Below are 26,937 nucleotides of genomic sequence, written 5' to 3'. Positions count from 1 at the left end.
CAGAGTCAAATAAAAATTTAACAATCAGGGGAAGGTATTCTCTGTAGTGTCAGAATGAGAAAAGCCTAGAAAGGAGTGGATGGTAAAGGGGAAGGTAGGAGACCTTACTTTGATGATCACAAAGGACCAATGACATCACAGGACAGGAATCTGCCTGTTTCATAAAATATCTTGGGAAAGAAAGCTTTTCCAAGTCATGATATATTAAGACAGGTCCACCTCTGGTCATTTTTTCTTATAATATAGATTTGATATTGGAATGAAATGAGGCACTGATAAGTCAGTTGATAGTTAACCATAAGAAGGAAAGGTTATTCACCAAGAAAGATTATGTGAATTGATTTCTCTGAGCAAAGTGCCTCTACTTTTGAGTTATTTATCATTGTAACAGCCAGACCTGAGGATATAATATTTTCAGGTAACATGGATCTTGATAGGATACATACTCCATAAAAGGATCCAAAAAAGATCTCAGACTAGAACACTGGGCTGATAAAATGAGAATCTAATAAAATGAAAATAGGCTTCAAACTCAGTCAGCAGAGTGATGTGGCAGCCAAAAATATTTAATGAAATCTTGGTCTACATTAATAAGCATAGCTTCCAGGAATAAAGGGATAATGGTTCCACTGTACTCTGTCATCAATAATCATCTGCTGTATTCATTTCCTAGCACACCATTTAAGCAAGAGAGTAACTAGAGGAAAGGAACCAGGATATTGAGAGACCTTGAATTCATTGGATTGATTGAAATAACTTGGCTTTTTAACTCATAGAAGAGAAATTAGGGGGAAGATGCTAAAGGTTTTTGAGGTAATTGGAGGATTTTCATATGGATGAGGGGTTAGACTAGTTCTGCTTAGCCCTAGAGTACTGAATGTGATAGGAGTTCCAAAGAGGTCAATTTAGGAATACTACAATAAAGTGTTACTATGAAGTGAAAAAGTACCCACTTACAGTGAGATCTCAGTAGGTGACCCAAAGACATGACACAGGCTTACAACAATCCCCTCCCCCTCCTATACCCTGTTCTCTCTTCTTTCCAGTGACCTATGGCTGATCCCCTATTTGGGGAGAGATTGAGATCCTTTGAGATCCATTCTCAAAGGAAATCATAGTGAGAAGGGAGGGAGTTGTGAAGTAATGAATAAGGAAAAGAATGACTGAAAATCAAGATTTTAAGAAGAAAACTCAAAGACATTGAATGCAAACAGATAAATCAATAAGAAAATCAATAATAGAAGGAAATATGGACTCCAGTATTAGTAAATCAGGCAATCTATGAATGAACATTGCCCAAAAAAAGGGGGAGGGTGATATAGCACTTGATGAAATGAGAATCTTATAGAATACAGGTGAAATCGCAAGATTCTATAGCTGAATGGTTTAAAAGAGAAATGAGAATTGTGAGAACAGAATTTAATAGCCCCACAGCAAAAATAATAAATAGAATAGAAAAATGTAAATCTATAATGGCATGCCTCATTAAAGAAACAAAAAAGAAGATAATAGATTAGGAATGCAAATTCTAAGATGTGAAGAAAAACCTAGAAAAATAAAAAACAATATAGAAAAAATTAAAAGAAAATATTCTCACTATGCAAGCAAAACTTTGAAATTAATGATAGGATGCACAGAAGGAAACATAGTTCTAGAAGAAAATGACATAACAAAAAATCTTAACATTGTAAAGAAGAAAATAATAGAAGACAACTGCCTAGAATTTCTGAACATAGAAAATGAAATTCTAATTGAAAGGATTGCCTCCAGAAAAAAAAACTAATAAACAAAAAAGACAGCAGATTCCAAGATACATAATAATTAAATTTAACAATTCAAATCTGAAGCAACAAGTTCTGAAAGCCCTGAAAATTGAAAAAGTCACATTGATTTTATTCTCTAATTAATCTGATTTTGTAAGAATACTGACATTTTGTGTATCTAAGTTATGTTTCATTTGTGTCTTATTTAAGTTAGGAATTCAGATTTCTTATAAATTGCTTATTGTTTCTGAGTTATTTAAAAGTTCAGTTTTCCTGCTAATCACTGTCCTGTTCTTGTATCAGAGAAATGCTTCCCTTGAAGGATGCAGGTGGATGCCACAGAGTCTGATCTGTTATCTCTGCAACACCGGCTATCCTTTAAGAAAATCTGGTCTTCTGTGTGTGCCAAAATGTTTGTGGCAGCTCTTTTCGTAGTGGCTAGAAACTGGAAGATGAATGGATGTCCATCAATTGGAGAATGGTTGGGTAAATTATAGTATATGAAGGCCATGGAATATTATTGCTCTGTATGACCAGCAGGATGAATTCAGAAAGGCTTGGAGAGACTTGCATGAACTGATGCTGAGTGAAATGAGCAGAACCAGAAGATCACTACACACTTCAACAACAATACTGTATGAAGATGTATTCTGATGGAAGTGGATATCTTCAACATAAAGAAGATCCAAGTCACTTCCAGCTGATCAATGATGGACAGAAACAACTACACCCAGAGAAGGAACACTGGGAATTGCATGTAAACTGTTAGCACTACTGTCTACCTACCCAGGTTACTTATACCTTCAGAATCCAATACTTAATGTGCAACAAGAAAATTGGATTTACACACATATATTATATCTAGGTTACACTGTAACACATGTAAAATGTATGAGATTGCCTGTCATCTAGGGGAGGGAGTAGAGGGAGGGAGGGGAAAATCTGGAAAAATGACAAGGGATAATGCTATTTTAAAAATTACTCATGCATATATACTATCAAAAAATGTATAATTATAAAATTAATTTAAAAAAAAGAAAATCTGGTCTTATGTCATGGGGATATTAACCATCCATGTGGTGGGTATCACCAATGAGCTTTCCATAGTTACAAGTAGGAAGGAGGGATCATTGCTAGTCCTGCGTTCCATATATGATTCTGCCTTCTAGTTTTTGCATGCTGTTCTTTTTATTTATAAAGTCAACTGTTAGGGGCAGCTAGGTGGCACAGTGGATAGAGCAGCAGCCTTGAAGTCAGAAGGATCTGAGTTCAAATCTAGTTTCAGACACTTAACATTTCATCTAGTTGTCTGACCCTGGGCAAGTCATTTAATCCCAATTACCTCAGAGAAAAAAAATCATCTATTAGGTCTCATTCAGTGTCTTTCAAATTTCTAAAAAGCTAAAGATTCCTTTTATTGATTGTGGTACTACTAGCCATACCAATAAACTGAACATACTTGGAACTTTTTTTTCTCAATTTACTTTAGTTTCAATCTCAACAGCTCTCAGGAGACAGATCTTTAAAAACAAGGAAAAGAGATTTAAGAAATGCAGGACTATTCCATATCCACTAGAAAAAGGAGGGAAAATGGAATATGTTCTGAGGAGCACTGGAGCTCAGGTTGTCCTACCCTGTAAATCTGAATTTAACCATACTGGATAAAAGATAGACATTCAACAATAAAGAAGAAGTTGAAATTTTTTTAGAAAGAAAACTAGAACTGAAAAGATTATTTCTCTTGAACATCCCAAACAACAGAAATACAGAAGGAATAAACGAGGCAAGGAAATAATAGCAACAGAGTGACAGGAGAGACCAGCAAGAGACTTCCTTCTAAATGTGTGCAAGGCAGAAATTTGGTAAAGGTAACAGTGAATATGTGGAAAGGGAATATTATGGATAGAGTCTAGCAACAAGCTCTCTACATATGCATACTTCAATTGTGGAATGACATCACCCTGGGAAGGTACATGAAAAGAAAGAGAGATAAGCAGTGAGATGAAAAAGAATAATCATGTATCAGGATTAAATCAAAGGGCAACAATGAAAGAAAGGTGACTTTTGGGGTCTCAAAAGAAGAATCCACAGGAAATGGTTGAGAAGGGAGAGAGAATAAAATGGAAAGAAAAAAAAGGAGACATTACTATGGAGGTGGAGGGGGTTCCGCTGATGAATGTTCTATAAGTGAAGAAACATAGATGGTCAGGAAAGATTTAGACCTTACACTAAGACCTAGGGCAGTATGGTGTTTTAAAAGTCTACTTGTTGTTTGAAGTGAGGGAAAAGGTGGGAGTTGAAATCCCTGATACCTAGAGAAGTAGGAGAGGATAAACACAAAGTAACTCTAGAAAAATAGCTGGAGAGGGTGCAGATTAGTGGTGGGCTGTATAATCAAAAATGTGAGAGGAATGGACCCTCCTATGGAGCAGTGCCTCACTGGCACCTGCAATAATCAGCATTATACTGGAAGTGTGGCACAAAGAAAAGTGCCACAGTGGAGCAAATGGCAATGACAGAAAACACCTTCAGAGGAGAGTATAGAATGGAGAGCATTGTCCTGGAAACTTTGTTTGTAAGAAGAATGTAGAGAAAAGAAAGAAACCAAATAATCATGGAATCATTAATCAGGAAATGAGGCATTAGAGTAAGCAGAAAGAGAAAATGGATAATGAAGAAAACAAGAAAAATTGTTTTTGGAAAAGGATCATCAAAAATCAAATATGAAAACTAAGAAAAGGTGCTAGTTGAGGAGAAGGCAGAATATCCGATAAGAAGAGAGGATTAGAGGTGAAAGAAAAAGAACCAGTGATAAAAGGGTCACCTTAACAAAAGATTGAAGTAACTGAAGAGACATAAGAATATGTTTAAAGTAGAAGAGAGATCTGAAACTGCAAAGTTTTGTACAAGCAACAGTAATTCATATAACTAAGAAGGAAGTGGTTAAATGGAGGATGGAGGGAAATCTTTGTATCAAATTTCAAGGAGGTCTCCTTGTGAATTCTAGCCTTGTGTAAGTTCTCCATAAAATAGTCTTTTTGGCAAATGTATAATTAGCATTTGGACAGTGAGGCTCTCTCATCAGAGTTGTGCTTGCTACAGCAGAATTTGCAAGCTTGCCATCTTTCAAGCTTAGTGTCTGGTACCTTATTTTTCCAGATGATCTTCAGACTCTTCCTAAGACAATTCAAATGGAAGTGATTTGATTTCCTGGCATATCACTGCTATACAGTCCAGGTTTCATAGGCAATGAACAATGGCTCTGGAGACCTTTAATATGATAGGCAGTCTAGTACCTTTTCTCTCCCATACTTTCCAAACATTAAACTAGCTCTGGCAATACATGTCAACCTCACCATCTATGTGAATATCCCTGGAACGTATATACTGGAAAAGCAAGTGAGCTTATCCACAGCATCCAAAATTTCTTCATTTTGTAATAAATGATTCTGGTTGGTAGAGAATCTATGTTTTCTTGGTGGTAATTGTTAGGCTAAGATTAGCACAAGCAGCAGAGAACTGACCCAAACTCTTTTGCATTTCTGCCTCAGAGGCTGCATTTAGTGCACAATCATCTGCAAACAAAAAATCGTGTACCAACTCTCCTTCCACTTTGGTCTTAAACTGTAGCCTTTTCAAGTTGAATAATTTACTATCAAAGCGGTAGCTGATTTTGACACTGTCTCCTCATTGAAAGCATTTATCAACATTGCTGAAAACATAGTTTAAAAAGCATTGCTTCACTTTGTTGGTGGCTTGGAAAACATGAAAACATCATCCATTATCCAGGACCCAGGCAAGTATGCCATCATGAAACTGATGTATAATATTGATGCACTTCTCTAGACAAACACCTTTTGCCATAATTTTCCACAAGACCTGACAAATGACAGTGTCAAAAGCCAGAATTGATGATAGTCTGTTGAGAACACTATGGAAGTGTTTAACTTGTCTCTCCAGGATCATATCTTTGTCACTAATCAATGTAATTCTATCAGCACTGAGTTGGTGAGATGTACCATAGGTCTTTGGCACATAAATACCCGTCCAGGCATCATAAAATAATTTTATTTTATTTTTAATTTAATTTAATTTTATTTTATTTCCCTTCTTGCTGAGCCAGGAATCCTGCATATCTCTAACAGGCAATTACAGTTTACTTTTAGTGGAATTAAATGCTGTCTTCTTAGAGATGGATGAACTATCCTGCTGGTAAACTCTGTGGAATTCTCATTTTTGTGTAGCAACTTCTGAATTGCCCCATAATTTTCTTCAAAATAATGTTGATGTTTGCAAATATTCTGACCCAAGATGACTAAATGAGGTGCTATACGCCAAGTATCAGAAATATGCCCACTCCTTTTTATGCAGTGTCTCAGGTTTTTCTCCAAGTTAGCAATGAGCTATGTGTGTTCAAAGAAAGGCTCTAATCTGAGCCTTGGGGCTGCAATTTTTGTTGAATGTGAATGTTTAACTTAGAAAGGATAAGTCTATGATTAGTCTAGAACTCTGTACCTTCATCTCTCTCACATCCTATCTTTCTCTTCTCCTTATAATTAGTTTATTAAATGCCAATGTTTGCTGCAAGGATGCATTCATTAAGTTTTATTGCATTTTAGTTAAATGAAAAACAGTATTGGTGATGGGAAGATGCAAAGTATTAATGACTATTGCTGTTGCTAGTTTGGAATCCTTTCTTCCCTGCTATTTCTGATAATCTGTGTCTGTTCTTGCACTAAAGAATTTGCACTTGGAATTATGAGCTTGTCTTCTTTTGGCAAATTGATGATGGTCTCCAATTCTTTACTAAATTTTTCTTTGACCCTATCAGAAACAATCATGTTGGTAGCATATGCTTTGATGATGGTGGCAGGGACTTGTAGAACTGTCCTACAAGAGACAACCATATTGTCATTTATCTGTTGTCCTCTCCTTTGGGAAGTACATAAACTTGTCAATTAGATTAGTTTTGATTATAAAACCTATGCCAGTTTCAAAGCATTCCTCAATCCCTGTGGCTATTCCAAAAAACACGTATCTAGCTCTGACTTTGAAAAGCTGGCCTTATTTTCCTGCCTTGTTTCACTCAGGGCTGCTATATGAATGTAATATAATATAATATTACATATTACAAGAAAATTGGAGTAACGTGGAACATGTTACTTATCATACTTATGGAAAAGAGAACAAGTCATGCATAAACAAGTGATAAAGAGCAGAGTAAGGTATAAGGTAAATAATTTCTATTATATTGAATTTAAAAGTTTTTCATATAAATAAAACAAATGTCAAGATCTAGAAGAAAGCAGAAAAGTTTTTTTGGGGGGGGCGATTATAGATGATTTCTCAGATAAAAGTCTCATATCTCAAATCTATAAAGAGCTTTGTCGAATCTAAGAATACAAATAATTCACCAATCGATAAATAGTGAAGGAGTATGAATAATATACCTACCAGATTGGCTAAAATGATTGAAAGGAAAACTGGAAAATGGTGGAAAGGATGTGAAAAAATTGGGACACTATTCATCATTGCTGGATTTATGAATTGATCTAACCATTTTGGAAAATAATCTGAAATTGTTCACTAAGAATTATTGAACTGCTAATACCTTTTGATCCAGCAATCTATTACTAAATCTATTTCCAATGATGATTAGGGGAAAATGAAAATAATCTATATATTCTAAAAATATTTATAACAGTTCTCTGTGGTAGCAAAAAACTGGAAATTGCAGGGACCTTTGCCAATCAAGAAAAGGCTGAATAAGTATGGTCTATGATTGTTACGGAATCCTATTGTGTTATAAGAAATGATGAGCTCAATGATTTTAGAAAAATGTGGTTATACTTGCACAAAATAATTAAGAGTGAAATGAGCAGAACCAAGAACCAGTGTATATCATAACAGCAATTTGGTTTTAAGAAGATTTTTGAGCAAATAAATCATTTTAAATCTTATAAATTCTCAATATAAAGGACAAATGAATAAAGATGTTATCTTCCCCCAGAGAAAGAGTTGATAAATAGAAATATGTATAGAATGATTTTACATATATGTTTATGTGTGTATATTTACATACATATGTATATATACATATGTATTGCTTGTGTTCACATACACACATATTTGGGTCTAATGGTAGCAATCTCTAGGACAGGATGGAAGAGAAGAAAAAAAGGAAAAGAAAGAAATTTACATAACAACTTTACTATATATTTAAAAGAAATAGCAAGTTTTATATAATGGATTTGCAGTTTTATGTGCAGTCATCTTTTTTATTATACTTGGTTATGGAAATTTTTTTATTTTATACATTTAAAAAATCATTCATTGATCAAAATGGAATTGTTATATTCCACCAAAAATTTTGAAAAAAGAGAATTAAAATTTAATTGGAGTCTAAATAGTTTAATTCTTAAGAATGGATAATTAGAAAAAAATTACAGAAACAATAGATGATTTCATTAAAGACGACAAGCTGGTGTGACATTGATTGCCTATAATCTCTGCTACTACAGTGGCTATGGCTAGTAAAGCACATAAACTTGAGTGTGTGAAGCCTATGGGATATATTCCACTACATGATGACATGATTAGCTCCTGAGAGCAGAGGGCTACCAAATTGACTAAGGAGGTATGAAGTGGTCTAGACAGTAATGAAATATGTCAAACCTTCCATACTACTGTGAAGGTTACTGTGAAAGGCTACTGTGCTTCTATTTTGGATGGAATAGGAAGACATATACGCATGTCAATGTGTGTATGTGCGTGTGTGCGTGTGTGTGTGTGTGTGTGTATTATACACACACAAATATATACATATGCACACTACATGCTTTATATGTATATATTTTGTTTTTACAAATACACATATACACATAACTGCATCTTCCCATATATCTATATATGTGCTTGAATTTTATATATGTATATAACATATTTACACATGAATATGATTATGTATAATATAGAGTGATAATGACAATGAGGCAAAATACCCAAAACATGAAATATCAAGATAAACACAACCAAAAATAGATTATTTAAATAACTGAATCTCAGAGGGAGGGGAAGTTGAAAAAAGACATGCATGAGCTGTTAAGGAAACAATCTTTGGACCAGGTAGCTTTACAGAAGAATTTAATCAAAGAACAATTAATTTCAATATTATCTAAACTCTTTGAAAAAAATAGGAAAAGGATTTCTATCAAATTCCTTCTATGATAAGAATATAGTCTTAATTTGATGGAAAACAGAAAGAATATAGAACAAAATCCTTAAAGAACATTGGTATACAAGCAGATCTGATAATGTTGCTCCCCTATTCAATAAACTCTAATGGTTTCCTCTTACTTATAAAATCCTCTCTTCAGATTTTAAAATCCTTCATAATCTGGCCCATTTCTAGTTTTCTTGCTTTTTGCTTCCCTCCATGTAGTCTGCTATCCCATGACCCTGGTCTTCTTGCTGTTCTTCATATAAGATCCTCCAACTTCTGGCTGCATTTTTTCTGGCTATCTCCTATGTCTAGAATTCTTTCCATTTTTGTCTTTCAATTCTCGGTGATGATTCTATCTTTCACAAAAATCCCTTTCCTACTCTCCCTGAAAGCCAATTCCTTCCTTCTAACATGATCAGCAATTATTACAAACACATAAACATTAATACCTTTGTCTAGGCATATGTATGTTTTTAATATACACAATCAAATCATATAATTTTATCAATGTATGCAGAAAATGCTTTTGAAAATATGTAGTATCCATTCATGTTAAGGAAAAAAGAAAAATTTTGGAAACTGTTGAGATTTTAAACGAGAAAGAGAAAATGTAAAGAGAAAAGCAAAAAGGCTACAGGACAGAATCTATCAAACAGAATCACATACTATATGTATGTGACATAGATGAAGGTCCTGCAAAAGACACTAAAGTAGTTATGCAGATAAAAGAACCAGTCAAAGTATATCACAAAAACAACAGAAAAAACAATATCCAGGAGGAAAAGGTGATGAACAGTGGTGAGAGGTCAAATAGGATGAGAATTGAAGAAAAAACACTGGGTTAAAAATCCAAAGATCACTGCTAACTTTAGAGAGAGCAATTTCAGTTGAAGTATAGGGTCAGAAGTCAGATTGTAGACATTAGAAAAGAATGAGAGAAGCAGATGTGGAAGCCTTCAATATAGAGCATTTGTAAAAAAAAATTTGATGATTGAGAAAGGGAATTCTCTTTCCTCCCTAGGTTTTTGGTGCATTATTTTATCCATATTTTTTCACATTTCTCTGCCCACTCTTTCTCAGTCTCTTTTACTGAATTTTTATCCATGTCACATCCACTAATCAAAGTTGTGCTTGAAGTTTCTGTCTTGGTCCCTCTTCTTTTTTCTCTCTATAATTATTTACTTTTAATTTCAATTCCAAATTGTCTCCTTCCATTTGGCTTCTTCCACACTTGAGGTTAATTATGAGTGAAATAAGCAATATGGTTTTAAGAACTTTGAGCAAATAAATGTTCTCCTGGTTAAGTTCACTTCACTTTGTATCAATTCATATGTATCCTCAGGTTTTTCTGAAACCAGTCCCTTCATCATTTCTAACACTATTTCATGAGAACCATATATCACAATTTATTTAACTAATGTCCAGTGTTGGGCTTTCCTCAGTTTCAAATTCTTTGCCAACACAAAATGAGTTGTCATAAATATTTTTGTACATGTGGTTCCTTTTCCTTTTTTTGTTGGCCTATATTCCTTCTGTTATATCACTTGTTAAACTCATTAATTCCCAGGGATTCAGTTACTATTTTCAGGCAAATGATACCCCAACTTATATGTCCAGTCTCAAGGAAATTCATGGGTTCTTTTTGCTGGGTAAGGGCCATGGCTGTAGTCCACTCTAGCATTTATTTAATAATGTCTTATTTCTTATAGTCCTATACTCACAGAACAATGAATTATCTGCCATTTTGAATCATGAAAACCATGGTTTAACTCCATTATTGTGGATAATAAAATGCTCTATCCTTTAAATATTTTGAAATTTAAATGACAAATTACTTCTAATAATGTGCAAGATATCTCTTTATGTTCAGAAAAATGATTCGGCCAAACCATATTTCCTATAATTTGTCATAAGAACAAGAAAATGTTAAATTAGAGTGAACAGAGCTAAGAGCCCAAAGTAGAGAAGGTGGTATCCTTATTTCCATTCTTTGGGGGAATAGTGAAGTTTCTTCAGATTTAAATAATTTCAAATTCTTGTTTTAGACAGAAAAAGTACTTAGCTAAAAGTTCATGCTCACATTTGCATTCCTTACAGCATTTGCCATCCACATATGCAAGGGCAGACTTAGGTGGACAATCAGGAAATGAGCAGGCCAGGGTTTCACATTCGATAGTGCCATTCTAAGAAGAAAATAACACAAATAATGTTGAAAAAAATCCTAGTTTCCCAATCTTCAAGTATGTTTGTTTAATCTGCTACTTAAATATTAAGCTATTCAATACATATTGAATTAAAGTATAATTTAATTATAATAATCCTGAACAGCGTAAAATATTGGTAATTACCTCCCTGAATAGACTTTACAGATAGAAATATTTATCCTTTTTATTTCATATACATGGAGGTGTATTATCTTAATTTGAATAATCATAGGTATATAATTTCTTTCTAATTATACATATATGTTTGCATAGATACATGTATATATTTTAGAGAAAGATATATATGTAATATATGTATATGAGAGGCAAGTAGAACATCAAAAAGAAACATCTAACCAGTTTCTAATATATGTAGAGATATGCATTTTATGTAAATATATATACATGTATTAGTATGCAGTCACATATGTTCATATGTAGGGCTAGGTGATGCAATGATTACAGTGCCAGATTTGGAGTCAGGAGGACTTGACTCAAATCTGTTCTCAGTCACTTCCTATGTGATCCTGGGCAAGTCACTTAATCCTATTTGCCTCAGTTTCCCCATTGTAAAATGAGCTGGAAAAAAATGGCAAAACATTCAATATCTTTGCCAAGAAAACCCCAAATACGGTCACAAAGAGTTGTCCATGACTGAAATTACTGAACAACAATAATAAATGTGTATATATTTGCATATAATATGCACACAATTTTATTTGTATACAAGTATATACTATATACAAATATATGTCTATTAGAAAGATTTATATGCAAATAAAAAGATTTTACATATCTTTATGATTTGCATCAAAAATAGTTTTTTAGTCACATAAAGTACTAAGTTACATGTAATCCTTTCTATGAACAAGTCATCAAACAACTACATTTGACATCCTATCTAATTACAGAAGATTACTAAAAGTATGAAACTGTTCACAAGCAAGGTATAAGGGCGTATCATTTGAAGGAGTACATAACAAATTTATTTAAAATGACAACTCCAAATATTCACCAAAACTCTATTCTAATAGTATTTTACAAGTCATAGTTGTTTTGATAGGATAGAAAGTGATTTTTAAAAATTATACAAAATGCATTAGATTTGATACACGTGTAGGCAGCATAGCATTCTTAAGGAAATCTATCTTAAAATTTTTACAATCATATTGATTTCATAAATTTTAAGAGAAAAGATAGAGGCCATATGGAATCTTTAGATTCCACTAATATTTCAGACATACCATGCAAGTGCAGTTCTTACAGCCATCTGTCCAAGATTCAGATTCTTGGTAGGTAGTACCCTTCATAGTGCAAGTTTTTTCACAATAGCAATGATCCAATTTATTCATCCGCTGTTCAGCATGGGATAGCTGTGGTCATAAACATGGGTTGAGTACTCATCATGATAACTATTGAAAAACCTAAAACATTTCTCTTCAAAGCAAACATTTGTTTGTAGAGTAATATAAATGATAGAAAGTATACTGGGGGGGTCTTTTCAGTTATAAAATTCTAGATAGTATTCTTCAGAGAAACTTTTTAAGAAAAATCTTCATATTTGTTATCTTGAATTCTCTTTTGGAAACAGTATATAACCAGGTGATCTATTTAATTCTAATTTCATTCAATAATTTACTATCAGATGGCTAGGATTTGAATTTTTATGAGTTTTTATGTAAATATATACACATGTATTAGTATGCAATCACATATGTTCATATGTAGAGCTATGGCTAGGATGGCTAGGATTTGAATTTTCATGAGTTTTTCTTTAAATAGGCATTTAGAATTTGTCTCCTTCTAAAGAAAGTTCTTTGTGGGAATACCAGAAGTTGCGAATGAAACTCAAGTGAACCCCAAGTGTTTTCTAAATCCAATCTTTGTTTCTAAAAAAAGTATTACCTTGGCTGATGTTTTGGCCAAAATGTCTTGTAGCTCCATTATTTTCTGCACAAGCCCATGGAAGTCATTACAAGTTGGACATGCTGAAATTACAAACACTACATTTATCAAGTTCTATTTACAAGAGATTCTTTCTGGGTGTCTGTGCTGACCCCTAATATAAAGGAACAATTTTAAAGTTGATTTGCAGAACAAAATTAAATAAGAATCATATTTTTCATTACACAGTTCAAGAATTAACAGACTTACTGCGATTAAGATCTGGACACTGAGTAATAAATCCCTGGGGCATGACAAGTAATTGCACATCTTGCATTATTCCCTGTGTATGAAAAAATTTACATATAAATATATGTAAATAGACACATATATTTTATTTTAATCTGTCAATTTATGTACTACTTTAAAAATATTTTTTTCTGAATACATCATTTCTACAATTCAGCCACATATAAAAAATACCATCAAGCATGTACTCTTGGTGACAATATTTTTTAAGTTTTACAATTAAATGTAATGTTACAATTGTCAGTAGTATATATTTGGACATAATGTTTTTAGTTGGTCATTGAGTAAAACTTGAAAATGATCTATCAAAAAGCAATCTGAAAAGTTTTCTTGATTTTTAAAGGATCTGATGCAGACACAAATTTCTAAAAGAACCAAAATCAGCACGAAAAAGAGAATATATTATATGTATACCCTTATATATGTTAAAGTTAAGCTATATAATAATAGAGATTTGTAATTTCACATATAATTATTAAAAAATGTTACTTGGGAGCTATAAAATGTTACATTTGTCCTAGAAAAAAAAAGAAAAACTGAGTTACAAATTCTATGATTGTTTAGGTATATATTTTTTTCATTTTGATCTTTGTCTTAGTTTTTATTTTCAAGTATTTCTTGATTCCAAAAGAACAGGAAATATGCCAGGTGCAAATAGATATTCTGACAAGACTTTAGGAGACTAGGAAGTTTAGCATGAAACTCAATGTTTTACCCAGAACATTTGTTACAAACTTACAGGTAAAATTTATATTAATCCTTAGTTATCAAAGTAAATATATTTGTTTACTGGACTTCTAAAAACAATGGATATTGGGGCAGCTAGTTTGGTGCAGTGGATAGAGAACTAACTAGTCCTAAATTCAGGAGAACCTGAATTCAAATCTGGTTTCAGAAACTTAACACTTCCTACCTGGGTGACCTGGGCAAGTCACAACCCCAATTGCCTCAGCAAAAATAATTAAATATAATTTGTAAAAAAATAGTTTAAAATTAGTCATCTTATTAGATACAATCCATTTTTTCTTTTGAGTAATTTGGTTACTACTTTATCACTACTTTCATATTTTTTTAAAAATTGATATCTCACTTGATTTACAAGAAGAATCAAAATCAATTGCCAAATGCAGCACTCCTCAAATTTTTTGGTTTATGATACAGTATTATTATTATTATAATGTATAGAAATTATATATGTATAATTTCTATCTATACAGCATATTTCTATATATATGCATATTTGTGTATATATATATATATATATATATATATATATATATATATATATATATATATATATATATATATATATATATACACACACTATTAGAATTAGGTTGTCAACTGTTGAAATTTGAAACATGCAGCTTCCCTTCAATAAATATTGCCATTTTTGTTGAGTTTATTTCAAGTTCAAGGTCTTCCTTTTGAGATTCGTTTTTGTTTTTGTTTTTGTAAGGCAATTGGGGTTAAGTGACTTGCCCAGGGTCACACAGCTAAGAAGTATTAAGGTCTGAGTTGTGTTTGAACTCAAGCTCTCCAGATGACAATGTGGATGCTCCATCTAAGTGCCCCAAGATTAATTTTTACAAGTAAATTGTATACTTGGTAGACTAAATCTACTAGATATGGAAAAGTTAAATCATCTCTAAAAAAAGTAATGTACAAAATTTAATGACATATAATAAAGTTAATGATCAAAACATTTTAGATGTTTTGACCAATTACAATCAATTATAATAACTACCTCAAGGCATATTAAAGTAAACATTGTCCCATGGCTAGGGGATTTATCATTGAAATGTTGGGATCTTTTTATCTATTTACCTGTCTGACTGACTGTCTATTCCAAATGAGATCTAGTCACTCTAATAAAACATTTTTATAATAGAATTATGAATTTTATAAATTAAATTATAGAAGTGAAATTTGTTGTAATTATTTTTCTTTCTAATTCTTGTATCTGAATCTAAGTTTTTATTTGTTATTACTTTTCCTTTTAAAACATTCATTCTGCCCAGGAGTTTTATTAATATGGCACATAATATTCAATAAAGTATTAGAGCAAATTTAAATGAGTCACAATTTCTCCAATTCATGGTTCTAAAATTTTGGTGGATTAGATGATCTCAAATTACCTTTCATGCTTTTAAATGGGTACTAGAAAATTCATGATTACTCTCATGTTTTGGTGGATATGCTAAATATGTGTAGCATATTATTTATTTATTATTATTTTTACATAGCATTATAGTTTCAAGGAGGAAAAAAAGAATAAGTGATGAAAAGCCTTGTCCAAATATTACCACCACCAGAAAAGAAGTCTCAAAGATAATATGGAAGATGAAGCTGAGGCTGTTTATGAATAAATAAACATATTCAAATAACATTTTTGCCATATTGAAAATCATATTAACTTGAATTTCTTTCCTTGGTTATTTCATAAGTGTCCAATTAATGACAAAAATTAAATTTATAAATGAGGAAAAAGTTTACCTGTGAAATAAAATATAATTAAAAATGAAAGAAAAATTGTGTTCCCCTTCTGGAAAAAATGATAGAGTAAATTGCTAAAATGAATTAAAATCCACTCCTTGTAAAAATAATCGTCTTGCCCATACAGAAAGAATATACATAACCCACTTATTTAACTTTATTTCTTCCTTGAAATCCTACCTTAAAGTAACCATGTGCATTATTCCTTTGTCCTAGCCAAAATGTTGTGTCTAAAGGCAAATCCATAGATGGTTTTTCCACCACTCTTTCATAAATTCTGCATAAAATAAAAATGGGAAATGAAGCATATTTCTTGTTTTCACTCTATAATATCCCAATTATTCCATACAATCAATTTGCACTTACTTATTGCAATCCACATGTAAAATCAAATGTGAGGCACTAATGGCTAAGGAGAGTCTGTGCCACTTATCATCAGCCAGAATGTAAGGAAACACTTCTGTTTGAGTTTGTTTACTGCCTGAATGGTAATGCAACCTGATTTCATTTCGATGACCACTGCTTTCCAGTTCCAGGTATCTGTAGCATAAATAAAGAATTACATTATAAATTAGTCTTATCACAGTGGAAATATTTAATACAATAATCAATGGGAAAGCAAATAATTTGGCTTTGGTTAAGGGCATTAGGAGAATAACCTGGAGAAGTAAAGGCTGAGGTTAACCCTAATTTAATAATCATATTAAAGAGCTATTATATGTACATGAGTCCTTTATATCTAATCATAACAGAAAAGAAATACATCTAACTGGTAGAAAAAATATATTTAGGTTAAATTCAATTCAGCAAACATTAAGTAGATAAAAATTTAACTAAAAAATTATAAATTCAACACACAGATGTCATTTAATCTCTATTGTATTGTTATGCCAAGAGGTATTTTCTCTTTAGTAATGCTTTAGGTATCAATGCAGATCATTCAGAGTTATATTTTCACATGGCAAAGAATATATATCAAACAAAGAGGAGCAATCCATGCCAGCATGGTTTTAAATAAGTTTTATTGAAGAAAGCTTATTCTTGAACCTTTCCTGCAAGACAAAAAGACTTTGGCAGTTCTCTGTGTTAGGTCAGATATAATATAGAAACAGAACAAAAAAGGCATGGTCCTTTAACAAGAATGGAAGTTTTCCTACAACATATAGCTATAGTTGCTGTTTCAATAATTTTTAAGTTGACTCTTCAGAATTCTCTAAATTAAAAAATCATATTATCCACTAAAAATGATAATATTGCTTCCTTTCCTTATTCCTTCGATTAGCATTTTTCCCCCTGTTTCTTTAGCTAATGTTTCCAGCACTGTATAAAAACTAACAGTGAAAATAGGACCTTATTTACCATTGCTTTTATTGGAAAGGTCTCTTCTTAATCTCCACTACATATAACAATGCATTAGTGACCCAGTTTTCCCACATCCCCTCCAACATTCATCATTATCTTTTCCTGTCATCTTAGCCAATGATACAGAGAATTTCCAAGAAGTCTTGAAGAAAAGACTAGAACTAAATAGATAATTTAAAATACAAGTGGAATCAAGAGAAAAAGAGTATTTTTGTTTCAAGAAAAACTTTTTAAAATTAATTTTATAATTATAATTTTTTGACAGTACATATGCATGAGTAATTTTTTTACAACATTATCCATTATATTCATTTTTTCCAAATTTTCCCCTCCCTCCCTCTACTCCCTCCCCTAAATGACAGGCAATCCCATATATATTAAATGTGTTACAGTATAACCAAGATACAACATATGTGTGCAAATCCAATTTTCTTGTTGCACAGTAAGAATTGGATTCTGAAGTTATAAGTAACCTGGGTAGAACGACAGTAGTGCAAACAGTTTACATTCAATTCCCAGTGTTCCTTCTCTGGGTGTAGCTGTTTCTGTCCATCATTGATCAACTGGAAGTGAGTTGGATTTTCTTTATGTTGAAGATATCCACTTCCATCAGAATACATCCTCATACAGTATTGTTGTTGAAGTGTATTAGTGATCTCCTGGTTCTGCTCATTTCACTCAGCATCAGATCATGTAAGTCTCTCCAAACCTCTCTATATTCATCCTGCTGGTCATTTCTTACAGAGCAAAAATATTCCATAATATTCATATACCATAATTTACCCAATCATTCTCCGATTGACGGACATCCATTCATTTTCCATTTTCTAGCCACTACAAAAAGAGCTGCCACAAACATTTTGGCACATACAGGTCCCTTTCCCTTCTTTAATATCTCTTTGGGAGATAAGCCCAGTAGTAACACTGCTGGATCAAAAGGTATGCACAGTTTGATAACTTTTGGGGTGTAGTTCCAAATTGCTCTCCAGAATGGCTGGATTCTTTCACAACTCCACCAACAATGCATCAGTGACCCAGTTTTCCCACATCCCCTCCAACATTCATCATTATCTTTTCCTGTCATCTTAGCCAATGGCTGGATTCTTTCACAACCAGAGTAATAGAAGAAAAAGAAATACACATCTTAGAATGGATATGCTTTAAGGTTCCTAAGTGGAGTTAAGAAAGATAGGTTTTGGTTATTTTTGACCCAATTTGATTTTCTTCTCTTTTTTCTATCAAACTAGCTGATCACCTATTTTTTTTTTTTTTACCAAATCCAGACATTTTTTGCTTTCCTAAATTTTTGTGAAGGTTGTAATGCCCTTATTACAGCCAGTTTTTGTAAAATTACCATTCTCAACTGAGAAAATATATGAACTTCTTTCTTCCAGTAGTAATTTCCAGATTTCTAACTTTTCTAAAGACCTGACTACAACAAAATAGGTGATCAGCTAACGACAGAAAAAAGAAAAGAAAATCAAATTATGTCAAAAACAATCAAAAAAAGAATAATTCAAATCAACTGAAAATGAAATAAAAAAAATAATTAAATAAATCAGCTCAAGATAGAGTGAAAAATCTTCAAGAAAGATTTCACTAGTATGAAAAAGGTGTTCAGGCCAGCTCAGATAGATTGTGGGAAAGCTAGTAAGAGGGTCTCAGTCATAGCAAGTCAGCAACTAAGACCCTCAGTCCTGGGTCAGGTACAGGAGCAGATCAGTGGGATAGCCTCCAATCCCAGTTCAGAAGACAAACTCTGGGAAACCAGGCTGTTTCCTGAAAAGAGCAGGCTAAGCTACTCCCCTTCAAACCCAAGAGACCCCTGGGTCAAATCCAAGGCTCAGAGCTGCACAGGAATCTTGGGATAGTGCCCCCTTTGCCCCAGGAGCAGAGTTCGACCAAAAAAAGTAAAAAAAAAAAAAAAAAAAAAAAAAAAAAAAAAGGAAAGAAAATGAGCAAGAAACAGAAAAAAACCTTGACCATAGAAAGCTACTTGGTGACAGGGCAGACCAAAACACAAACTCAGACAAGGATAGATTCTCCATGGAGAAAATCTCAAAGAATGATATGAATTGGTCTCAGGCTCAAAGAGGCTTCTTAGAAGTTCACATAAAGGACTTTAAAAGGCAAATAAGAGAGAGAGAGAGAGAGAGAGAGAAGAAAAATGAGAAAGGACATAATAATTATGCATTAGAGAGTCAGCTTGGAAAAGGAAAGGAAAAAATTGTCTGAAGAAAACAACTACTTAAACAGTAGAATTAACCAAATGGGAAAAAAAGATACAGAAGCTAACTGAAAAAAATCACACATTAAAAACCATAATAGGGGCAGCTAGGTGGCGCAGTGGATAGAGCACCAGCCTTGAATTCAGGAGGACCAGAGTTCAAATCTGTTCTCAGACACTTAACACTTCCTAGCTGTGTGACCCTGGGCAAGTCACTTAACCCCAGCCTCAGGGGGGAAAAAGAATAAAAAAATAAAAAATAAACAAAAAAACCATAATAGGGCAAATGGAAGCTAATGACTTTGTGAGACAGTAAGAATCAAAGAAACTAAAAAGAATGAAAAAAAATGGAAGAAAATGTGAAATACTTTTGGGGAAAACAGCTGAGCTGGAAAATAGATCTAAAAGAGACAATTTAAAAATTTTTGGCCTATTTGAAGGCCATGACCAAAAAAAGACCCTGGATAGCATTCTACAAATGTACAATTCTACAATTACAAATAATTAAGGAAAATTACCACAATATTTTAGAAACAGCTGGGAAAATACTGATTGGAAGAAGCCATCTGTCACCTTCACAAAGAGATCCCACAAGGAAAATCAAGGAATCTTGTTCAGAAATTCTAAAACTACAATCTCAAAAAAAAAAAAAAAAAAGTACTGCAAGCTGCTACACAAAAACAATTCAAATATCAAGGAATAATAGTCAGGATTACTCAAGATTTGACAGCTTCTGCATTAAAAGATTGGAGAACCTTGAATACTATAATCTGGAAAGCAAAGGAACTAGGGTGATAACTAAGAATTAACTACCTAGAGAAATTCAGCATTGTCTTTCAGGAGAGGAAATGGACCTTCAATGAATTTCTACTGAAAATCATTTCTACTGAAAAAAAAAAACAGAACTAAATAGAAATGTTAATCTACAAAGATAGGACTCAAGAAAAGCATAAAAAGGTAAAAAGGGGAAAATATATATTATTTAAAAGTTAAATTGTTTACATCCATAGATGGGAAAATGATATCTGTAACTCTTGAGAATTGTATCTGCCACTGGGCAAACAGAGGGGGACATCACATAGACTGGGGAGTTGTGATGTGATGACATCAAAGAAAAAGACTTTGAGGGGTGAGAAAAGATCTGAACTGGAAGAAGAGTAAAGAGGGGTTATAAAGCTAAAATTAGTTCACATGAAGAGGTGCAAAAGGTGCAATGCAGAGAAAGAATGAAAGGGGATGAGCATTGTCTGAAGCTTGATCTCATTGGTTTGGGCTCTAAGAGGGAATAATTTTTTGTTCAGTTGGGTATAGAAATTTGTTTAACTCTATAAAGAACTAGAAGGAGGAAAAGGAAAAGAAAAAAGAGGGGCAGATAGAAGGGAGGGAAGAAACACTAAGGAAAAAGGTAAGAGAAGGTGGGGAAAGGTTGGTAGAAGATAAGATAGTGATTAAGAAGAATAAAATAATACTAATGTGAGAAAGGGAAGGAGTGATAGAAGATAAAGTAGTGGGTGAGGTAGGCAAAAATATACAAAACTAAGAACAGGATGGAAAGAGAATGCAAAACTAAATAAAGAGGAGAAAATAGGATATAGGCAAATATAGAGCTGGTAAACATAACTGTGAATTGAATAGTATGAATTCTTCCACAAAATGGAAGCAAATAGCAGAGTGCATTAAAAGACAGAGTACTATAATATGTTGTTTACAAGAAACACATCTGACACAGAGACACATACAGTGTAAAGGTAAAAGGAGGGAACAGAATTTATTATGTTTCAGTTGGAGTAAAAAAAAAAAAAAAAAAAAAAAAAAAAAAAAAAAAAAAAAAAGCTGAGACGGCAATCCTAATCTCAGATAAAGCAAAAATAAAAATAGGCCTTATTAAAGCTGATGAGGAAGGAAAGTACATCTTGAGAAAGGGTACTGATAATGAAGTAGTAACTATAGTAAGTGTGTATATACCAAGTGGTAGAGCAGGCAAATTTCTAGAAAAGATTTTAAAGCCAGTTATGGGAAGAAATAGACAACAAAACTATTCTAGTGGGGGACCTCAACATTCCACTCTCAGAATTAAACAATCTAACCACAAAATAAACAAGAAAGAACAAGGAAATTTAATAGGATCCTAGAAAACTTAGATATGATACATCTCTGGCAAAAATTGAATATGGAGAGAAAGGAATACATCTTTTTCTTGGCAGTATATGGCAATTACACAAAAATTTTTGATGTATTAGGGCATAAAAACTTCACAATCAAGTACAAAAAAGCAGACAAAGTAAATTCTTCCTTTTCAGACTACAATGCAATAAAAATTATATTCAATAAAGGGCCAATAAAAGATAGACTAAAAACCAATTGGAAATTAAATAATCTAATACAAAAGAATGAGTGGATCAAACAACAAATCACAGAAACAATCCATAATTTCATTCAAGAGAATGACAATAAAGAGACAACATAACAAAACCTATGATATGCAGCCATCTTCTTAGGGGAAATTTTATATCTCTAAATAGCCATATGAATAATATATAGAGAGAGGAGATCAAAGAATTAGGCATGCAACTAAAAAACTGTAAAAAGAACAAATTATAAACTCCCAATTAAATGTCAAATTAGAAATACTGAACCTCAAAGGAGATATTTTTAAAAATTAGAAACTAAGAAGACTTTTGAACTAATAAGTAAAACTATGAGTTTCTTTCATGAAAAAAACAACAAAATAGATAAATCTTTGGTTAATTTTATCAGAAAAAAGAAAGAAAGAAACCAAATCACTAGCATCATAAATGAAAAAGGTGAACTTATTACCAATGACAAAGAACATAAAGCAATAATTAGGAGGTATTTTTCCCAATTGTATGGTAGCAAATCTGACAATCTATTTGAAATGGTTGAACATTTACAAAAATATAAATTTCCCAGGTTAACAGAAGAGGAAATAAATTGCTTAAGTAGTCTCATTTTAGAAAAATAAATTGAACAAGTCATTAATGAACTCCTTTAAAAAATCTCCAGGACCAAATGGATTCCTAAGTGAATTCTACTCAACATTTAAAGAACAATTAATGCCAATACTATGTAAATTATTTTGGAAAATAGATAAAAAAGGAGTACTGCCAAATTCCTTCTGTGACACAAATATGGCACTGACACCTAAACCAGGAAGAGACAAAACAAAGAAAGAAAATTATAGACCAATCTTCCTAATGAATATTGATGCAAAAATGTAAATAAAATATTAGCAAAGAGATTACAAAAATTTATCAGCAGGATAATACACTATGACTAAGTGGGATTTACACCAGGAATGCAGGGTTAATTCAATATCAGGAAAACTATTACCATAATCAAGCACATCAATAGCAAAACCAGCAGTAATCATATGATAATCTCAATAGAGGCAGAAAAAGCTTTTGACAAAATACAGCACCCATTCCTGTCAAAAAAACATTAGAGAGCTTAGGGATAAAGGGAGCTTTCCTTAAAATAATAAGCAGTATCTATCTAAAACCTACAGTAGATATTATTTGTAATGGAGAGAAGTTGGAAGCATTCTCAATAAGATCAGGGGTGAAACAAAGAAGTCCATTATCACCAGTATTATTCAACATTGGACTAGAAATGTGGGCTTCTAACAATATATTATTTGATAAATCCCCAAACTCCAGGTTCTGGAATAAGAACTCCGTATTTGACAAAAATAGCTGGGAAAATAGGAAAATATGTCAGACGTAGACCTACATCTCATATCCCATACCAAAATAATGTCAAAATGCATACATGATTTGGGCATAAAGGGTGATACCATAAACAAATTAGGAGAACAAGGGATAATTTACTTATCAGATAGGGAAGGGAAGAATTTATGACAAAGAAGAACTAGAGAACATTATGAAAGGTAAAATTGACAGCTTTAATTATATTATATTAAAATGATTTTGCACAATCAAAATAAACAGAAAGAAGATTAAAAGTAAAATACAAAGCTGAGAGAAAAACCTTTACAGGTAGTATTTTTTATAAAGATCTCATTTCTAAAATATATAAAGAACTGTGTCAAATTTATAAATAATACAAATCATTCCCTATTGATAAATGGTCAAAGAATATGAACAATTTTCAGATGATAAAATTAAAGCCACCTATAGTTATATAAAAACTCTATATCATTATTGATTAGAGAAATGCAAATTAAAATAACTCTTATGTAGAGGTGTGAAATGATCCAACCATTCTGTAGAGCAATCTGGAACTATGCCTAAAGAGCTATAAAACTGTGTATACCCTTTGACTCAACAGTGTCATTACTGGGTCTGTCTCCCAAGAAAATCATAAAGAAGGGAAAAAGACCCACATGTGCAAAAAATGTTTGTAGCAGCTCTTTTTGTGGTAGCAATTGGGGAATGGCTAAACAAGTTATTATACACAAAGGTAATGGAATATTATTGTTCTATAAAAAATGATGAAGAAGCTGATTTTGGAAAGGCCTAGAAAGATTTATATGAACTGATTATGAACAAGACAAGCAGAACCAGAAATATATTGTACACAATAACAGCAAGAATGTATGATGATCAACTATAAAAAGATTGGTTCTTCTCAGCAATTCAGTGATCACAAAGCAATCCCAACAGACTTTTTACAGAAAATGCCATTTGCGCCAAGAAAAAAAAAATGAGACTGAATGTTAAATCAACACATGCTATGTTCACTTCTTTTTCTGTTTTTTTTTAAATCTTTCCCAATAGTTTTTCCTTTTTGCTCTAATTTTTCTCTCCCATTAAGCAATGTGTGTTAAAAATAAATTTTAATATTTTTAACCAAATTGGCCATTGGAAAGGAGGTACAAAACTTCACTGAGGAAAATAATTTCTTAAACATAGAACTGAGCAAATGGAAGCTAATGATTTTGTGAGAAATCAAGATACAATAAGGCAAAAAAAATTTTTTTAAAGGAAAAAATGTGAATTATCTCTTTGGAAAAACAATTGACCTGGAAAATAAATCCAGGAGAGATAATTCAAAAATTATTTGTCTACCTGAAAGTTATGATCAGAAAAAGAACCTGGACATTATCTTTCAAGAAATTATCAAGGAAAACTATCCTGATACTCTCGAACCAGAAGATAAAATAGAAACTGAAAGACTCCACCACTCACCTCCTGAAATACCAAAATAAAAACATCCAGGAATATTATAACCAAATTCTGGAACTTCCAGGTCCAGGAGAAAATAATTCAAGAATCCAGAAAGAAACAATTGGGTGTAATGCAAGATCAAGTAGCTTCTACATTACAGGACTGGAGGGCAGAGAGCAATGAAATTAGGATTGCAACCAAAGAATCACCTACCCAACAAAACTGAATATAGTTCTTCAGAGGAAAAGTTTGTCATTCAATGAAATAGAAGATTTTCAAGCATTTGTGATGAAAAGACAAATGGAATGGAAATTTTGATTTTGAAATACAGGACTTTGGAGAACCATAATCAGGAAAGTGAGATAATAAGGGACTTAATAAGGGTTATCTTTCACATTCCTACATGGGAGGATGATACCTGTAACTCGTTAGAAAATTCTCATTATTATGGCAGTTAGAACGAATATATATTGACAGAAGGCACAGTGTGAGTTGAATATGAAGAGATAATATCGTTTTTTTTAATGATAAAATTAAGGGATGAGAAAAAATTTACCAGGAGAAAGGGAAAAGGAGATGTGGAATGGTGCAAATTATCTGCCATAAAAAAGACAAGCAAAACCTTTTACAGTGGAGAAGAGAGGAATGAAAGGGTAAGTAAATAAATATTATTCTCAGAATTGGTTCAAACAGGAAATAACATGCATATTCAATAGGCGTATATAAATCTATCTTAGCCTGCAGGAAAATAGGAAGGGAATGAGAGATGGAAAGGGAAGTTGGATGATAAAAGGGCACATTAGGGGAGAAGGAGTGATATGCAGCAAAACACTTTGGAGGACACACAAGGTGAAAGGAGAGAGAATAAATCAGGGAAATACAATTAGCAATAGTAATTGTAAACAAATTTCAAACCAAGTTAATCTGATGAAATATTGTTGTTCTCTGGGAAATGATGATCAGGATGCTCTCAGGGAAAAAAAAAAACCTGGAAAGTCCTTCATGAATAAAGTGAAATATATTGTATACAAAATAATAGCAATGTTCTGGGATAACTAGCTGTAAATTACATTGTTATTCTCAATAGTACAATCATCCACACCAATTCTGAATATTCTGAAAGAGTTGTGATAAAAAATCCTATTCATACCCAGTGAAGATATAGATCAAGTCTGAATACAAATAGAAGCATTCTCTATTTCTCTCTCTCTCTTTCTCTTTATTTTTCACTTAATTTTTCCTGAAGGTTTTTATTTCTTTTCTTTTTTTATTTTTATTTTAATTTATTTTACTGCAAGCTATTCTCTGGATCAAAAGCATATCTTTTTAAAAAATTATAATTTTTAATTGACAGAACATATGCCTGGGTAATTTTTTTACAACATTATCACTTGCACTCACTTCTGTTCCGACTTTTCCCTTCCCTTCCTCCACCCTTTCCCCTAGATGGCAAGCAGTCTGATACATGTTAATTATGTTATAGTATATCCTAGAATATAGAACTAAACAGTTCTCTTATTGCACAGGGAGAATTGGATTTAGAAGGTAAAAATAACCTGGGAAGAAAAACAAAAGTGCAAACAGTTTACACTCATTTCCCAGTGTTCCTTTTCTGAGTGTGGCTGATTCTGTCCATTATTGATCACAATTGATCACAATTGGAACTGAATTAGATATTCTCTTATCCACTTCCATCAGAATACATCTTCATATAGTAGTATCATTGTTGAAGTGTATAATGATGTCCTGGTTATGCTCATTTCACTCAGCATCAGTTGATGTAAGTCTCTCCAAGCCTCTCTGTATTCATCCTGCTGGTCATTTCTTATAGAACAATAATATTCCATAACATTCATATACCACAACTTACCCAACCATTCTCCAATTGATGGACATCCATTCATTTTCCAGTTTCTAGGCACTACAAAAAGGGCTGCCACAAACATTTTGGCACATACAGTCCCTTTCCCTTGTTTAGTATTTCTTTGGGATATAAGCCCAGTAGTAGCACTGCTGGATCAAAGGGTATGCACAGTTTGATAACTTTTTGGGCATAATTCCAAATTGCTTTCCAGAATGGTTAGATTTGTTCACAACTCCACCAGCAATGCATCAATGTCCCAGTTTTTCTGCATCCCCTCCAACATTCATCATTATTTTTTCCTGTCATCTTAGCCAATCTGACAGGTGCATAGTAGTACCTCAGAATTGTCTTAATTTGCATTTCTCTGATTTGGAATAGTGATTTGGAACACTTTCATATGAGTGGAAATAGTTTCAATTTCATCATCTGAAAATTGCCTGTTTAAATCCTTTGATCACT

General features: G+C 32.6%; 1 protein-coding gene across 4 annotated transcripts in view; it reads right to left on the bottom strand.

The window, feature by feature from the left end:
* The window catches only part of NELL2 (neural EGFL like 2), a 128,297-nt gene that overhangs the window by 81,776 nt on the left and 19,584 nt on the right, over positions 1–26,937 (bottom strand). For all 4 annotated transcript variants that reach the window (XM_074269457.1, XM_074269456.1, XM_074269458.1 and 1 more), the window contains exons 5-10: positions 16,245–16,418; positions 16,059–16,155; positions 13,344–13,416; positions 13,095–13,177; positions 12,434–12,562; positions 11,066–11,168 (exon numbers count right to left, since the gene is read on the bottom strand). In XM_074269457.1, coding sequence (XP_074125558.1) covers positions 11,066–11,168; positions 12,434–12,562; positions 13,095–13,177; positions 13,344–13,416; positions 16,059–16,155; positions 16,245–16,418 — 659 coding nt within the window. The remainder of the gene's footprint in view (positions 1–11,065; positions 11,169–12,433; positions 12,563–13,094; positions 13,178–13,343; positions 13,417–16,058; positions 16,156–16,244; positions 16,419–26,937) is intronic.

This window comes from Sminthopsis crassicaudata, chromosome 5 (assembly GCF_048593235.1).
Source record: "Sminthopsis crassicaudata isolate SCR6 chromosome 5, ASM4859323v1, whole genome shotgun sequence".
Taxonomy (NCBI): domain Eukaryota; kingdom Metazoa; phylum Chordata; class Mammalia; order Dasyuromorphia; family Dasyuridae; genus Sminthopsis; species Sminthopsis crassicaudata.
Note: the sequence above shows the minus strand (reverse complement) of the source record. Positions and strands in the feature narration are given on the sequence as shown.